This window comes from Rousettus aegyptiacus, unplaced genomic scaffold (assembly GCF_014176215.1).
Source record: "Rousettus aegyptiacus isolate mRouAeg1 unplaced genomic scaffold, mRouAeg1.p scaffold_m13_p_7, whole genome shotgun sequence".
In the NCBI taxonomy this organism is placed as follows: Eukaryota; Metazoa; Chordata; class Mammalia; order Chiroptera; family Pteropodidae; genus Rousettus; species Rousettus aegyptiacus.
The window spans coordinates 100,699,750-100,717,973 of NW_023416310.1; the positions used below are offsets into that span (position 1 = coordinate 100,699,750).

Sequence of the window (18,224 nt, forward strand, 5' to 3'; positions counted from 1 at the left end):
TGCACAAATGTGCAGCAGGTCTTTATAACAGAGTTGGAAACAGTCTGAAAGACAAACAACAATAAGGAACGGGTTAAACAAACAACGGTACAGCCCCAAGGTGTTTAGAATAGTGAGTCCCAAAACGGAGTTTGCAGACTCTCGAAAGTCACTGAGGCCCTTTCTGGGGATCCCCAAGGTCCAACTTTTATAAGAATGCTAAGACATTATTTGGCTCTTTCCCTGTCTTGATTTTTGCACCAATGATGCAAAAACAGTAGTGGGAAAAACTGCTGGTGAATTGGCACAGATTAGCACTGGCACCACACTGTACTAATAATCATTTTATTCTTTATTGCCAAGTACCCACAGAAAAAAATCCCAATAATTTAATTTAGGAATGCCCTTGATGAAGCAGTAGAAAGTATCAATTTTATTGAATCTTAACCCTTAGGACACATTTTCAAATATTCTGTGACCACCTGGGAAGTATGTATGAAGTATTCCTGCTGTATAACCAGTTAGGATAGTTGCCTGGAGAAAAAGCATTTGTGAGCTAAAAAGCTGCTTTCCCCCCCCCTTCCCCCCTACAGAATGCCATTTTTCCTTGAAACAAAGACTGACAAGTGAGGCTACCTTAATACCTTGGTGGGACCTAGGCACTTTGGCCTTTGTGGGCCTTTTCCTCTATAATGAGATATAAAAATTACATTTTATGATTCTGTTGGTATAAAGACAAAATATTACTGTTATATATTAGAATATTTTATTTGAAAATAATTAACCTACATTTTCTTCTGATTTTAAGAGACATCAAAACATTTTCTTGGGCACATAAAGTCATGTGGGTCTCGGCACTGTTCCTAGTGAAGGAGCTGGGCCTGACAGACATATTATGGTTGTTCACGCGTGCATGTGTGCAGGGCTGAATTCTCCATTAAGTGAAAATTTAACATATTAATATATTTATCTTTATACCAATGCCTTTTTTTTTTTTAATGGAGGAACGGGCCCATGAAGACAAAAATGCCTAAGGCCCAGGAAAGTCATAATGTAGCCCTGCATCCATTGTAGGTATTTTCTTGAAAATTAATGAGATGAAACTGTCACTTCAAGGAAAATAACTGTGACATCATGGTGCCAGTGACTATGTGAACTTTCAAGTAAATTTGTAGTTGACAACTTCCCAATACTTAAAAATCTTCTGCTAATATCAGTGGTGATATTAAGGAATATGATTTTCTGACATTGTTCAATGAAAGGTGTTCATATTTGGAAGCTCTACGTAACTCATAGAACCATTGTTTTCTAAATGACCAATGTATGATTTTACCAAATCATGCATGACTAAATGATCCATTCGAGATATGAGATGACTAATAGATTTTATGTTACCGAGTTCAAAAGTTTATCGATTGATTTCAGAGTCTACACTTCTTGAATTTGGTGTAGTATCAGAGAAGAACATCCAAAATTGTCTGAAAAGGCTATTAAAATCCTCCCTCCCCCAAATACATATCTGCGTAAGGATGGATTTTTTTATATGTTGTTTCAAACAGAACAACATACAGCAACTGACTGAATATAGGAGACATGAGAATCTAGGTATCTTCTATTAAACCAAACGTTAAAGAAATGTACAAAGTTGCAAAACAATGGCACTCTTCTCACTAATTTGTGTTTGGAGAATATAATTATTTTTCATACAAATACATTTTTATGTTAACATTTAACTTGTTTACAGATTCATATTTTAAAAATGAATAAATTAATATTAAATTTTTTTGTTTTAATTTCTAACAGAGTAAATAATGATAGCTACAATCCACATAAACAAAAGCTCTCCACAGTCCTCAATAATTTAAGAGGATAAAAATATTTTGCATCCAAGTGGTTTGAGAACTGCCGTTGTAGACTAACTACCTGGTTAAATGTTCGTAAAGGACCATTCAGTTTAAAAAGTAGGTGACAAGCACTAAATGCAGTAGGACCCCAAATATATTCAATAATAAGTAGATATGAATGACATGAATACATAGGCTGTAAGGGGAGCAGTGGTTGTCTTCTAGCGGTGTAATGGGGATGAGTTTTACTCTTTGTGCATTTTTATTTTCTAAACTTTACATGATGAATATGCATTTATTTTGCAACTTTTTTTTTTTTTTTTTAAGTTGGCGAAACCCCTGAGCTAGATTGGGAGAAGGGGCAGGTCACCAAGGTGGAAAAACAGGGCATGAAAATTACAGGGGTGGGGGTGGCACCTTCTGGAGAAAAGCAGAGGAGACAGAGAGGCTCTGCTTCGAACAGCTCCAGGTGACAATATTCCTAGTGAGTCTTATGATGATGGTATATTGTGGAGGGGCATGCGGTGTGGGGAGAACTCCAAGATCAGCTCTTGGAGGAGTACAGAGCCTCACTCAAGGACAGTGGTGTATGACTGCATAGGAACAAAAAGACCTACTGTGAATTTGGGGGTGTGGGGAGGACATGTTGGGTGCAGAGGAAGCCAAGCCACTAGAAGGGCTCTTTTCAGAGCTCAGGTCCCAGAGACACCTGGTTTGAACTCCAGCATCAGCCTGCCCTCTCTGTGATCCTAGGGCATATTTCTTGCCTACCTGAATCTGTAGTGTCCTCATCTATAAAATGAAGATGAAAATGTCCCAGAACTGCCTGCCGGGGCTGTTGGGAGGGTGAAATGATGGGATATATGTGACCTGGCACATGGTAAGTGTGCAATAAGATAGAGAGCAAAAAATGGCCTTTTAAATGTTACCCATTTCCAAGTTACCAGAGAAATCAATTGTGTCAGAAACCAATGTTGGAGAAAAGGTGAGTGAGTTACTTCTTGGCCTCATAGGGCTGCAGTTTTGGATTTGTTAGACAATCATCCTCTATGTTGGCCTTGGCCATCACTGGGTAATAAGAAGCCTCAGGTCTGTCCACTTCCAAGACACCAGCAGGCTACAGGCATCCTCACTCTCTCCATATAGGCCTGGCCTTCACTGCAGTCCAGCTGTTTCCTCTTGTAAGGTTTACAGGAGGACTGCTAACATTTTGGACCAGGGCTTGAACAGTGTGATAACATACCTACAAGGTTTCTCACCCTGGGAAGGAGCCTGGCACCTGCCTGGCACACAGCAGGTGCTCAGAAAATGTTAATTGAGTGAATAAATGAAGTCTGGCATCCTCCTGACTTACTGTGGCCCACAGAAACTTTGCTTGGTGTCTGGCCCCTGCAGAGCTGAGGAACCTGCCAAAGGACCCAGGGAAGGACAGAGCAACAAGGAAGGTGGTCTCTGCACCTTCCCTGACACCCTTCTGCAGCTTCCCTGGGGGACCCTCACACAACCTTAATGCTTTATTTTGGGACACAAAGAATCATTTCTCCAGCTTTATCTCCTATAACTCTTCCCTTCACTCATTTTACACTAACCTCACACTCACTATTCCTTTTATAAAAATTGAGATATTACTGACATATGTTGTGCTCATTTATGGTGCACGACATGTTGATTTGATACAGTCACATATTGCAATATGATTATCACCTTAGCATTAGTTAACGCAACTATCACAGCACATAATTAACATTTCTTTTTAGTGGTAAGAACACACACACCATTCCTTGCCAATTTCAGACACGTTTGCGCCTCAGGACCTTTGCACTCACTGTTTCTCAGGCTTGGAACACTCAGATATCTACATGGCTTGCTCCCTCTGTTCCTTCAGGTCTTTGCTTAAATGTCACTTCAGGGAAAGTCTTCTCTAAATTTTGAACCCCCACTCCACCTCACCCTACCTTATCACCCTTCCAGGCCTCATTTTTCCCCATAGCATTTACACCATCTGACTCATCATCTCTTTTGTGGGTTGTCTTCCTTTCCCCAATAGTCTGCAAACTTCGGAAGGGCAAAGATTTTTTGCCTGTTCTGTTCACTGCTTCATCTTTATCATCCAAATTGGTGCATGGCCCAACATATGACTTCAGTACTTAACTGAATTAATGAATGCATGAATGGTTTGTATCGGACACTGCTTTGCAAACTAATTTTAAAGTCCTGTATAAAAACATCATGGAGAAGGCCAGAGGTTACCAGCGCTGCTCTAGGGGGCAGCCTGACGGCTAAGAGAGGTCTTTCAGCAGCGGTACTTTAAACCTCATCAACTCTGCCAGGTGTATATTGTTATGCAAATTTGGTTAACATTTTAGTACTCAGGTGGCTGCCCCCTCCACACTTTGGCGGAGGGCGGGGAGGGGAGGAGAAGGAAGGGGTCCTATTTAAGAACCCGGGATGGGGCACTAACCCCTTCAGGAGACAAACTAATTTAGGAATTCATGGACGGTCTTTACATGGGTCCCTCCTTTTTCTGCTTGTCTGCAGTTTTAAAACAAGTGTGGAATAGGGAATCACTGTTTACATTAGTGAATCCTAACTGGGTTCAATCGTGAACGTTTGCTGAATCGAAGTAGCGAACGCCTTCCGTACGCACAGCAGGTCGACTTTTGGGGGTCATGAGGAAGAACCCCAGGGCAGCCGGATATGCAGTAGTTGGTCGTGGGGCAAAAAAGGTTTGTTGGAGACTTATGTATAAAGACAGTGGTGGGCTCTGAGCTGTGCGGGGGTCTGCATTGGTTGGGGAGGGAAAAGTGCTTGCTGGTAACAGTAGTTGCGCCTCCTTCCCTGTGTTAATGGGATGGTTTCTAGGGATGAGGCAGCGAAAGTCTCAAGCTGAGGGCCAGGCACACAGTAGGCGTTGTGTCACTCGAGACACAGGCTGGGACGTGCGCTGGAGAAGCCGCTCTGCCCCCGCACCTCTGTTCAGGGCGCACCCCGGGCTCGGGTGGATCCTGCGTCTGGCGTCCAGCGTCAGGGCCGGTCGCCAGGGCCTCCGTGCGGCCGGGGGACAGACCGACCGACATCCAGGTTGCACAGTGCCGAGGTTCCTTGCGCGCGCGGCCGCAGGATTAGGGTCAAGGCCGGGGCGGCGCGGGAGGGGTGGCCGGACGCGCAGAGACGGGATGGGATGTGACGAGCGGCGCGCTGTGCATTGTGGGAATCCCGGGGCCGCCGCGACTGGTTCCAGTTCACTCCGCTGCGGAGCCGGGCGGAGGGGGCGAGCGCGGTGCGCGCGGGCGGGAAGCGAGTAGGCGGGCGGGCCAGCGAGCAGCGCGGGGAGAAAAGGCGCGAGCAGCTCAGAGCGCACAGGCCGGACACCTTTCTGCTGCAGCCTCCGAGCCGCCCGTAAGTGCCGCGCGAAAGCCCTCGCCGCGCGCCTCGTCCCCGCCGCCCGGGTCCGGCTGCCGCGCTCTTCCGGCCGCGGTGCCTGGGAGCGGCCCGGCCTGGCGCGCACCGGACGGCGCTGCCGGGGTGCGGGCTGCCGGGCTCGGCGCGGCCCACGCCGGGGCCTCGCGCGTACGGCACCCTCCCAGGCCGTGCCCGGGCCGCGCGGGATTCCCTTTGGTTTTGTTCAGAAAGCAAACCCGGAAGCCAACTTCTCACAACCGCGTCCTCCTGCCCGCGCCCGGGGGCTTTTGTGGGAACGGAGACCTTTCCCAGGTGGACGGGCAGACGGCTGGGCCTGAGGCCGGAGGAGGCCCCGCGGCGCTGGCTGGCAAACCTGGGCCTGGGCGCTCGGGAGCGGTTGTACGCGGAGTTGGACTTGGCGAGGCCACGCCGGCCCTCGAATGGCCAGCCTCCGCACAATAAGTCGGGCCCGGACGCAGGTGGCCCCAATGTAGGCTCCTGACTCTTATCTGCTGGGAGGGCAGGGTGGTAGTTGGGGTGGGGGAATGACCGCAGGACTGGAGCCAGGCCTGGGAAGGGGTTGGTCCGGAGACCAGCTGGAGAGGGGCCACGGGAACCGGGGAACCCCCGTAACTCGCGGTGGGCTCCTGATGGTCTTTTGTTTGCTGTGTGTTGGGAGGTTTTTTTAAAGGTAACTCCAGAAGGCTGCAGGCTACCCGGGTGGATAAGTCCAGGAGGGAAGAGACTCGCTGGGAGGGGGGTGGGGTGGCGGGGTGAGTGCGCAGGATGCTGCTAGCCGAATCACCTGACAACAGGTGTGTGGATTGCGCGCCCCACCTCCACTTCTGCAAAGACCACAGATCACTCAAGGATCTTGTCAGTACATTGCTTGGAAGGTTATATTAGGGAAGATATATTGCTGAGTTTGAAAGTGAGAGGCTTCTGTAGAAACAGCTGAGACGAACCTCGAATTTAGCAATTACATGACCATGAAATCCTTATAAGATTTTAATGATTCAACAAACAGCATATAAGAATAGACAATTAGAGGGGCACTCCTGCTAGCTTCTTTTTCTTTCACCTTTGTGGTTTGAGGTTTTACCGTTACAGGGGGAGGGGAAGTGCTTTGTTCTAAGGCTCCCTGCTCCAGGGACTCTGAACAGCTTTCGGTTTGAGTGGGAGGCTCCAGTCGTAAATTAAGTGTAATCCACCTACTGCAGGCCACTTTTAGGGTACTCTCTGCCTTCAGAGGAGTTATTAGCTCTGAAATGGACACCTCATGCCTACAACTGGAATTAATACCCCTTGTACAAAACTAACCAAAGTTGGGCAGTGGCATCTCAGTCTTGCACAAGAGTCTCTCTGATGAGGATAAATGTTTTAAAACCTGTTTTCTTTCTTTTTTAAACCTTCAAGAGTTTAAATTCTCTAGTTTTAGGTGAGTGGGCAATCTCACCAGTCTGCTATTTTGTTTTAATCTGTTACCATTGTTAATGGCGGTAAAGGTATTGAGAGAAGGAGTTAAAGTGAAAATTGTTTCAGGCAGAGCATTTAGAATGAGGAAGGGATAGTTCATGTTAAATTTTGAGAGTTGTCTGGACCATCACATGTGACTAATACACAACCATAAGTCACTGGCTTGGTCTGTACCAAATGGGCCAGGGTCAGAAGTGGTGCATTTCAATCTGCCTTATGTTCTGGTCCTGGAGATGGCAGAACTCTGGGAGAGCCCGCATTCCTTCTCCAGATTGAGGCTTGGAGTACATATATTTTAATACTTGTAGGGCTAAGGATGCCCCAAGTCATTTAAAAGAGATTTGTTTAATTAAAAGCACAAACTGAAAACTCCACACTGACAAAACTCAACAATAACCTGTATGTGGTCATCAGAATTGCAGCATTCTGTAGTGCTCATTAGAGTGTGGCTTTGGATTTGTGTTGGGTTTTTCAGAGTCCCATTCTTGACACAGGCTGGGAAGGGGTAGGGGTGAGTGGGGCCCATACCTGTCCTGTGGGCCCTCTCCACATTCTGTAAGTTTAGAAGTACATTGGGCCTCACTTCAGCTGTTAAGAGTGAACACGAATGGGTCAGTGCTTAATACCAAAGACTCGTATAGCTTGTTTGCTTGGATCAAGCCTGCCAGATCAGTGTCATGCAGTCTTTCAGTAAATAGTTCCTGAGAATTAACTCTGGGTCAGGCAATGGAGATAGAACCATGATCAAGAAATGCCCAGTCCTTGTCCTTGGGAAGCTGACATGCAGAGAAGACAGGCCAGTGGCCATTGCAAGGTCATTGCAGGAGGTCACAGTTGCTCCTATCGTGGTCCCCAGGATAGTAACCTAGCCAGAGGCAAACCCTTACCAGGCACAGAAAGGCTGAATAGGAGTTGTCTGGGGAAAGGAGGTCAGGTGAGGATAAGTGTTTTAAGCCTGAGGAACCACATGTGTAGATCCTTAGAACAATGAGAATAGTGGTCAAATAGGGAGCTGCCAGAGACTCAGGATGGCTGGATCCTAGAGGGGAGTCAGGTGAAGCTAGAGTACAAACAGGCCAAATGACAGAGGGTCCTGATCAGAAATACACTGAGGGATTTAGACTTCACCTTAAGAGCTATACGAAGCTTTTGAAGGCTCTAGGTGGGAGAGAGATGTGGTCAGGTATTCTTTATTCTTACTGGGAGCTCTTCTTCTGTTTAAATATTGAATAGCTTCTAGTTGCCAAAACTGACCAGGGTCTTGACCTACTGAAGCTCACATCCTAACCTTGACCATTGATGGTCTTCCATTGGAGTGGTGATCTTAGAGTTTGGCAGAACCTTTAAAAGAGGAGGTGTGAGGAAAGTTTCTTTGTGAAGTAGGCAGGCAGTGCCTTACTATCGAAATACAATGCTTCTGTGTGTGTGTGTGTGTGTGTGTGTGTGTGTGTGTGTGTGTGTGTGTGGTGCAACTGGGGAAGCACACCATGGAGTGGAGAGGGTTTGCAGAGATGAAATCTTAATTCCAGACTAGCTTCCTGCAAACTGTTTCTGCTTGTGGTAAACAACACTTGTGTTTGGGTTTTGTTTTTTCCCGCTACTGAAAATCTAATGTATGAGGGAGATACATCTACTGGAACAAAATGTGTGGTTTAGGATTTATTTACTATCTCAATTTATCCTTCTTTCCCTGTTGCAATCCCTTGGTTCCCTGAGGGTAGACCATAAGTTCTTTAATCATCAGGCTCACTTTGTGATGCAGTGTTTTATGAATGGAGAGAAATATTTTCCTGATTGGCTGGAGTACCAGAGCAGGTCTCTGTTCTGAGCCAATCAGAGTGTAGCTTGTGAACCCTAGCTCTGCAATTGTTGTGTTGTATATCCACATGCCTCTGGGGACATGACAGCAGTGACACCATTAATCATTTGGTATGATAGGAGTAAATGGGAGAGAATGCTGGAAATAGGATTAGTATACTACGCTTCAGAATTAAGTGTCTTGGGTTCACCTTCATGATTGGAGTTGATGGGCAGGTGACAAATGCATGTGGACATGTGGACATTTATCCAGCTTCAGGGAAAGGATGAGACAGTTCTCCCTCGGTAACAATGATGTGAGCACTGATAGCTCAGATTCCTTCATCCTCAGGTGCTGGAGATAGGGCTGTCTGACTAGCAGCTCCCCAGCAGTTCTAATTAATATTCTGTTCAGGATCACTATGCACACATTTATTGCTTAGATAATAAAAGACTTCATGATTGACCATTCCAGTGGTTTTGTGAGTGCCCTGATTATTTAAGAGATTTTTTATATTGCAGTTTTAATAGAGATCAGTCTCTTATAGATGTGAGGAAAGTAAGTATTTTCATAAGATCTGTGTTACTGAGACAGTCTAGTGGCAAGATGAGAGGTCACTGGATCCATAGAATTGTCGGAGTCAGAAGGCCTCTGTGTGGTACTCATCTCAGCTATCAGGGCAATTGCACTGTTCCTTTCCTGGGAGTCCCCAGGGTAGCCCCACAGGCTCCCGGGACTCCAAGGTTTGGCCAGGTATGTGTACATGAATGGTCCCAGAGAAGGGCCCCGACTGGTGTCCCATTTGCCACATCTCTGAGTCCTGTAGCCTTTGGAAATGTTGCCCTCATCTTTGTCAAGAGAACCTTATCCACAGTAAATGCCAACGAATCAGTCACCATCCAGCCAGCATTTGAGAGTCTACCAGGTAGCAGGAAGGGTGGTGGGGTCTTGGAGATACAATGGTAAGCAGAGCTGACTGGTCCATCCTATCAAGAAGACAGAGAAATAAGCAGCGATGATACAGGGTAACAAGTACTAAGGGTGGGGTAATTGGCTTTAGAATGTTTCTAAAAATTGGATCTAGTGGGGCAGTCAGATTGGAAGGAAGGCCTGGAAACTACATTCACAGAACACTTATAAATTGAGAAAAGCAGGTGAACACATTAAGGAATGGTGGCAGACCTTATAAGGGATTTTTAGCTGGGCTCGGGCCACAGCAGGAATGTCCACTGAGGAAACTGGGAGCAGCCTGGTGGTGTCCTGGATGATGGAAATAGGGAGAGGTGGGCCGGAGGTCAGCAGAGTCTTGTGGGCATGGGGCTGCCTCAAACTAGAATGTGACTGTGGGCCACAAGGCAGGAATGCAGACACAAGAGCTGCTTTATGGGTCTGCATCATGAGACAAAGTGTTGGGACCACTAGGTAGGACTGTCCCAGACAGAAGACTAGAGAAAGTGTTTCAGACAATGTGAGTGGCATGTGCCAAATGGTGGAAGTGGAAATGCAGGCTGTTTACAATGCAGTGAGGAGTCTGTTATGATGCCCTGTAGGGGAGGAGTAGAGTGGTATGGTAGGTATGTAGGATGCCCCCTTGCCCTCCTCACCTCCATGCCCCTCCTAGTAGTAGAGGACTTGTGGTTTTCATGTCCGTCTTGTTCAGCCAGGTTTCAAATTAGTCCTGTGCTGTGTGCTATGAGGACAGATCATGTTGTCCTGGTCATATCTCATTTGTTTAGGGGCCTGCATTCAGAGACTTGCTTCTCACTGAAGCCTGGCTCATCTCTCTGTACGGCCCGTCTCCAGCTGTGTGTCTCTGGGTAAACTTTGGGTTTCTGCAAACAAAGTTCCTGTCTATTGTGATTGATTTATAGTTGCAGGAGTTGCAACGATAAAGACCACATAGATCCCTTTAGGGTCAACCACAGAATCTTTATTTCCTGACCTGTTAACAGTCAAAAAGTCAGCCAAGCTAATGTATATGAACATAACATGATGAACAGATGCCAAGGTTGTCTAAATGCCTATCATTGTTTTAAAGCATGTGGGGCCCTCTACAGGGGTGAAGGCTTCTGGTTTATTAAATGCGGTGTCCTCCTGGCTGATGAGTCCAGGAAGGAAGGACACAACTTTGTCAGTTTGGCAAGATAGTATAGCTGTTTCTCCTGTGAGCAATGTTTGTGCTTTGAAAAGAAGCTGAGTGTATCAGAAGCCACTTGTACTGTGATGGAAGGCTGTTCATCTCTCAGAAGAGGCTAGGTGTAGGAAATAAGTCAAACAGGCCCCAGCAGGCTTTGGCTGGTCATTCCGCTTCTGGCTTTAAGGTCAGTTTTCAAATTGGTTTGTCATGCGACAGGGGCTGCCTCTTTTTTCTTTTCTTCGAACAAATAGCTAGAGGACATTTCTCAACCTCTCTTGCAATTAGGCATGGCCAGGTGACCAGGTCGTAGTTGATGGATCAAGGTCAGAAGTGGTGTGCCTCACCCCCAGGCTTGGCCCCTGAAAAATTCCAGGTGTTCTCCTCCCTGGCCTTTTTCTTTCCCTGGTAACCCTGGAAATTGGGCATGGAAGGTTGGGAGGAGTCTGGATCCATGACTTAGCCTATGAAGAAGCACTGGAAAGTTATGGATGGAAGCCCACTGTGGACTTTGTGTGATTGAGAAATAAGCTGTAGGGGCTTATTTGTTATAACAGCTAGTGCTACCCTCCCCTTTAGGAAGGTGGCCTTTTTTCATCTTATGTACATTGTCATTTTTGCTAACTTTGCTGAGCACTCAGTGGACAAGTGTCAGGCTCTTATATGCATGATTTTATTCAATATTCTTATATGCAGGCTTTTATTCAACTCTCTGAGATTCATTCTATCATCATCTTCACTTGACAGATAAAAAAGTAGGCCCAAGGACACATAGGCAGTAAGTAGCAGAGCTATGACTTGAAATGTGTTTGGAATTTTAATTATTCACCACAGTGCTCAGCAGCCACTCTGTCACAGCCCTCTCTATCCCCACATTGGTGCCCATATCTTCATGGCCCTGTAAAGAGCAGGATGGACTGGCACATTCATGGGCCACTGCAGACAAAGCGATTTTCCCAAATGACATTTTTAAAATCATCACACATTACTGGATGTCATGAGGCTGCATGGCTTAGTCAGAATTTTCATAGCTGTCGCCGCAGGTTGAGGATCTATAGTTAGAAGTGTAGAAAGAACACAGGGAGTGACGAGGAACAGAATCTCTGCAGGACAGCCCCCATCGGGAGAAACAAAGACTTGGGGCTGCTTTGTCAGAGAGGAGCCAGACTCAGAATGAGACATGAAGATGTTCTTCATTCAGCAGTGGTGTTTGTGGCTTCATGATGTTCGATATCTTTCCTGGGACCCAGGGAGCCAAGGATGAGTGCCTGACACCAAGTAGCTTGCAGTGCAGTTGAGCTGGGAAGGTAGGCACACAGGTATGTCCCAGGGTATGTGCTATGGGACCACAGAGCAGAGAGCAATTCCAGTCCACAGTCAGGTTCAAGAAGAGGGCTCGTGTGAACATCAATTCAGCAGGTTGGCAGGAGGACAGAGGGTGTTACAGGCAGGAGAAACAGCACATATGAAGACATTCTGGGCATAGCATCACAGGTAAGGACGTCAAGGGTGTCCTGAGGCATCTGAGCCCAGGCAGGGGTGGTAGGAAGCAGTGCTGCAGAAGTAGTAGAAGGATGCCATTTGTGGCTGGCTCAGGGTGATGGGGAACCATCAGTAAAGTAGGCAAAGATCTCTGGTGTCTATGGAGAGAGACTGGTGCTGAGGAAATAGGTGAGAAGAAGTAGAAGCAAGCACCAAGGTGGGGAGGGTGAAGAGAAGGGAAGAGGCTTGAGAAGTTAGGGAGGTAGATTCAACAGAACTTGGTTATTGACTGGGTGCCATGGAGGTGGGCAGAAAAGTAGGGGCCAGGTTGACTCCTGCTCAGTAGCTTGATGCATGATGTTGCTACTGATGGGGGTGAGAAACCCAGAGGAGTTCAAGGCACCTGTGGGACTTATAAGTGGGTCCTTGCCGCAGGTAGTCGGAACAGCTCTGAGGCTCAGTAGCCAGGTATGAGTCCGAGGGAAGCATCAGGAGCATCACCTTTAAGGAATAAGCATGTCTGAGACTGACTATTCAGGTCCCCAAATGCTAATGGCTTCTCTCTGGGGCAGGACATTGTCCAGTTCTCACAGAGGGAGCCCTAGCATACCCAGACAGGTCGTCCTGGAGACAGAGCTTAAGTCTGTGCTCCAGTAGGAATGGGGCTGAGCTGTATTAATCATCACTAACCACAGGCCTCTCCTGCTGAAAGAGGGGAAACATTCAGATCTGAAAGCTCTTAATCCAAAGGTGTTGGGTTAGTCTGTGAAACACATTTGTAATGAAGCAAAAGACTGCTAGGAAACCCAGTGGCAGCTTTCCCTGCAAACTTGTGTACACATACCATTTTCTGCTCAGAGTGAGCACGGGTACCTGTTGGCAGGGAGTGTTATAAAACAGGTCATTACAGCAAGAAACAGAGCCAACTAATTGTTTCAGAATAACTTAGACCCTTCCGGGACTCTTTAGCACTCAGTAATCAATTAAGACTGGTGCCCTCTTGATGGAGTGAGATACAGGGTTCTCATCCCAGGGGACTTCAGCCTCTTTCAGCATCTTCGAGAACCAGGGCTTGAGCATCTTCATTCCGCTGGGCCTGCCAGTGCAGTTGCCCCAGTGCCCAGGAATGCTGCTGTCTGCTGCTTTGGTTGTCTCTGTCAGGCCGATGATTTGAGGTGATCTTGGGGGTCACACTGATAAGTATAGACCAAGGCATGTCCCAAGTATAAAGGTGGAGGTCAGAGTAACAAGGATTCCTGACTCTGGCCTCCATGACCGTAGAGGCATGGACTGTTGGAGCTGGAGGGGCCCACACACCATGGAGTCTGACCTCAGTTTACCAGTAAATGGGAGACCTGCCCATTTGGTTCAATGGTCTGAGAATAAATGTCTCCTAGGGAACGCTTGCCTGGTGTCCCAGAGTAGGCTGAGGCCTTTTCACAGCCGCTCTCTTAGGACCTTGCACTGGTCTTTCACCAATATAATTTAAATGACTATAGGGTTATTTATTGCCTTTCTTCCCCACCAGCCCTAGAAGAGGGACCACAGCTGTCTTGTGACTGCTGTCTCCAATCCCCAGCATAGTTCCTGAACTGAATGCATGGTTACTTGAATGCTTTTAGCAAACATTTGCGATCTTACTGGGTGGTTCTGTAGTCAGGGGCAGCCCCGAGAGCCTACAGTCTGATGGGAGAGATGGGTCTGTGTACCCAGCACTGCTGCCGTGTGAGGCACATGGAGCCCAGAAGGTGGAGCGGCTGGATCTGAGCACTTTGGAGAAGGGTTGTCAGAAGGCAGAAAGCAAGTACAAGGGATAGAGGGGGTCCTGGCCAAAGAGTACTCCATCACAGAGGAGGGCATTTGGGGGGCCTACCTGTGATAACAAGAGGCACAAGGTAAAGCTGGATGGGTGTGCCAGGCCTAGATTTCCTGGGCATTGTATGCCAGGTGTCTGGATTTTGTCTTGGGAATTGCAGCAGATAAGGCTGTGGCATATTCAGATTTGTGTACAAAGATAGCCCTGTGTGTGTGGGACAGGTGGATTAGAGGAGAGGAGACCAGTGGTGTTTGTGATCATTTGGTTAAGGTAGAGATGACCTGGATCCAGTCACAGCCAGGATGGAGAGGAGAGGGCCTCACAGGTGTTGAGGAGGACCATCCTTGGACTGAGTGGCATTTTGGATGGCCATTGGGAGAAGGAGCAGGGGAGAAAAAACACTTCTGTAAGGGCAGGCATGTCTGGCAGACTGGCAATGCTCAGAGGGCCTCCCACTGAGGGCTACCCACTGAGCTGTGAGCCATTCCCGCCTCACAGATAAAGGATTGTAAAGTAGAGATGCTGCTGTCATCAAAGACTTGGGCATCTCGCTTTACAGCTCTATTTTCGGGGCAGGTGACATAGTTTTCTTTTATGAAGTCTTCAGCAAATTTATCAGTTCCAGTCTCAAGTGGATGAAAATGCAATTATTTAATAAGGTGTAGAGTGTAGCCAAGAAACCTCATTTTCTTTTACATCATGTGGCATAAAGGCAAGATACTTAAGAGCAGTCATTGTCGGAGTAACTTTTAAATGGAAATGGCCGATAAAATTGATGTCATGGTATAAAGTGTGAAAGGCTAAGCCATTCTCTCTTTAGGGGCCTCTGCGTTCTAGTGGAGTACGTCAGTGGGGCTTGGAGGGCTTGGCAGCTGCAGGCAGTGGCTTGTGCTGGCAGGACCTGTTTCTTCCAGGGGCCAGCATGTAAGGTGAAAGGGGGTATGCGCTGTTGCCAATGATCCTGATGGTGTCCCTTATGCCTCCACAGTGTGCTTACTGATCCAGCTCCAGGGCCACCGCCATGTCGAGCAGGGGAGGGAAGAAGAAGTCCACCAAAACCTCCCGGTCTGCCAAGGCAGGTGTTATCTTCCCTGTGGGGCGGATGCTGCGGTACATCAAGAAAGGCCACCCCAAGTACAGGATTGGAGTGGGGGCACCCGTGTACATGGCTGCTGTTCTGGAGTACCTGACAGGTGAGTGCCGAGTCAACTCGATAACTCTGGCTCAGACTGTGGCAGTTCTGACAGCTTACAAGCATGATAGGACTTTTCAGTTTCTTTTATATTGAAACTTTTTTTCAAACCTACAGAAAAGTTGTAAGAATAGTACAGTGAACATTTTAATCTAGATTCACCAGTTGTTAACATTTTGTCCCCTTACCCCATGTGTGTGTATGTGTGTGTATATATGCATACAAGTATGTGTACATTTATTTTGGGCCATAATTTATTATATGTTTTATTTTAAAATTTCCTCAGTTGCACCAGTAATGTTCTTCATAAATATGTTTGGCATCCTTTCCCAATCCAGGATCTGTTTCAGGGTCATACATTGCATTTGAGTTTCAGGTTTCTCTAGTCTTAATTAACCTAAAACAATTCACCAGCTTTTTAAAAATCTTTCTTGACATAGATGTTTTTGAAGAGTCTGGGCCAGTTGTTTTGCAGAATGTCATTTTAGTCTGGATTGGTCTCATGCTTGGATTCAGCTTAAATGTTTTAGTAGAATTGTATAAGTGACGAGTCCTTCTCTGGTGACATGTCAGAAGGTATCCGATGTGACTTTGTCTTGTCATTAGTGATGTTTGGTTTGTTTATTAGATTAAGGTGGTGTCTGCAGATTTCTGCACATTCTGAATCCCAGTCTTTCACCCAGTGGCTTTGGCGTTCCCTGATCTTACCAGAATCTGTTATTATTATGGTGGTTATAAAATGGTGATTTTTTTCTATTTTTTCTATTTCTGTAATTTCTTCTACATGAATTGCCATTCTTTGGTAAAATAGAGCTTTTCTTCTTCCCTTCCCTTTTTAAATTTTTTTGTACTGTCACTGTTGGTTCATGGATTTTGTAAAATTTAGTGGGTTATACACAGTCATGTCATTACTCATTTTGATGCTCAAATTGTCTCACATTTGACCCTCAGGCTGGTTCCTATGTCTTTTTGCCATGTCTCCATCAGTTTCTTTGCATTTTCTTGCTTTTTGATATTATGAGATGTTCTAGTCTTACCTTGAACTTTTCCTGTCCCTGTCTTGGAATCAGCCATCTTTCTATGGTGTCCTTGGACATTTTCATAGATATGATCTTATTCTTATTGGTGGCTCCATAGCATTGTGGGAGGCCAGCTGGTCAGGGATACCACCCCCATTTTTAGTGTGAGAACACCAGCCTTAAAGTATAAAAGGACTTGCCTAGGGTCACATATGACCAGTAAGGACTTGAGAAGGGACCCACATCCTGCTGTTATCATGTTTTTACCACTTACTGCTCCACACACTATCTGTCTAGGTAGCAGTAGGGAGCATCCTTGATTCTTAGAAAGACAAGGCGCCTCTTCGAAAGTGATACAGTCAGGCAGCAGAAGAACTAGATTGCTCCTTGCTCTCCCAGGTCTCTCAGTAAGGCAAGACCGAAGGTTCCCCATGAAGAACACAGTCATAATTGGTGTGTTGTAGATGTGAGATGTTTGCACATATTCTGGGACTTTTGGACCTCTGTTTGTCAGAGACTCTTACAGGTGGCATGTCTGGTAGCATGACCTAGGCACGATTCTTTTGACTATATAGACAGAGAAACAGAGGCCCAGCATTTATGTGACATACTCAGGCAAGCCAAGTATAACAATGGCAGTCAGCTGGGAAGACCAGGGGAGAAGTCAGTAGATAGAAATCAGAGGATACTTTTTAGTTCTAGCCTGGCAGTTTATATGCTGTGTTACCTAGAGTGACTCAATCTCTCTGGACTCCAATTTCCTTACAACTCAAATGGAGACAGTAGTCCTGCTCCATCAACTCAGGTGCTGTGAGAGCCAGAGGAGCTTTGTTTGACCATAATGGGAAAGCTGACAATGTGCAAACCCAGCAAGCCTGTGTTTTCTGGTTACCAAACACTGTGATGCCCCTATCATGGGTTTTTACAGACACCGTCATTAGGTCAAGTACAACATCAGTTTCGTTTCTTCCATTAAGCTTCCTCTTTTTAGTTTGCAGGGCACAGGATGGGGGAATACCATCGTTCCATCATATCCAAGACAACTAGTATCTGCATCCCACAGAAACTCTGTATATTTTCCTCGTCTGTGCTTGGCTGGCTCTGAAACAGCACAGTGCTCAGGGGGTCATGGTCAGTGGGTCTGTTTTCATTGGCCCCAAGGACCTTGACCCTGTTTGCCCCACACCTGTTGTGCTTGACCCCAGCTATCACAGGTGTGTGGTAGTGGTCCCAAAGAGTGGGAATGGTCAGGGCAGCCAATCACTATGGCTGGGAAAATAGGTCATGGCACATCCTTAACCAGGTTTGCATCACACCTGTTGTGCTTGTTGGCATTAGCCACAGTAACCTCTATAGTAAAGAATAATATATATTTTTAAGTTTTACCAAGGCCTTCCAGCAGAGCCGTAGTTAGCTTAATCTGAACCATTTCCTCTGGCCGCATGCAGTGCTGAGTCACTGGCATGACCATTGCCTGAAGTCCGCCCCCCAACTTGGTGCCTTGCCTGCATGACGGGTGCTCAGGAGATGTCCTGAGCTGTTAGTGCTGTGCCCAGTCACTGCTGTGGTCATGTGTCCTGTTGCCTGATGATGGGATAGGAGCTAAGCTCTGGGGCCATGTCCAGTGAGAACGCTGCCCTGTTCCACCCCTTAGAACAGTGCTGTATCCCTACACTGACTGCTCTTGGAAGGTGACTTACCCTGAGCCCCTTGGGCTGGGATGTGGGAGCATGTGGCTATTTGAAACCATCAGAGCTTTGGTTTTGGTCCTTGAGTGAGAAGGAAAGGTGGAAGAGCCCTCTTTCTATTCTGCTCTTTGCTTTTGTCTCACTAAGGCCCTTTCCTGTTCATGCCACATGCTTATTGTGCACCTGCTGTGTGTCAGGCGCCACAGTAGGCTCTGTATGAGAGCATAGGGATGATCGTGGCAGAATTGGTCTCTTCCCAGTGGAGCTCATTGTCTGATTGGGAGAAAGAACCAGCCAATCCAGATGGCTGCTGACTGGGATTCATACCACAGAGGGAATAAACAGATGAAGGGGGTGGGCAGCTGGGCACTTAGAGATGAACTGGCTCAGGACG

At 46.7% G+C, this 18,224-nt stretch overlaps 1 protein-coding gene across 6 annotated transcripts in view; it reads left to right on the plus strand.

The window, feature by feature from the left end:
• The first annotated feature begins 5,058 nt into the window (after nt 1–5,058).
• The window catches only part of LOC107506816 (core histone macro-H2A.1), a 70,950-nt gene continuing 57,784 nt past the window's right edge, over nt 5,059–18,224 (plus strand). For 2 of the 6 annotated variants that reach the window (XR_004951837.1, XM_036224024.1), the window contains exons 1-2: nt 5,060–5,222; nt 14,920–15,124. Coding sequence is in view for 5 of the 6 variants with exons in the window: in XM_036224024.1 (XP_036079917.1) it covers nt 14,953–15,124 (172 nt within the window). In the remaining variant the exon portion in view is untranslated. Of the gene's footprint in view, nt 5,223–14,919; nt 15,125–18,224 lie in introns of all 6 variants that reach the window. The other 4 variants (XM_036224021.1, XM_036224022.1, XM_036224023.1 and 1 more) reach the window with 4 other exon arrangements.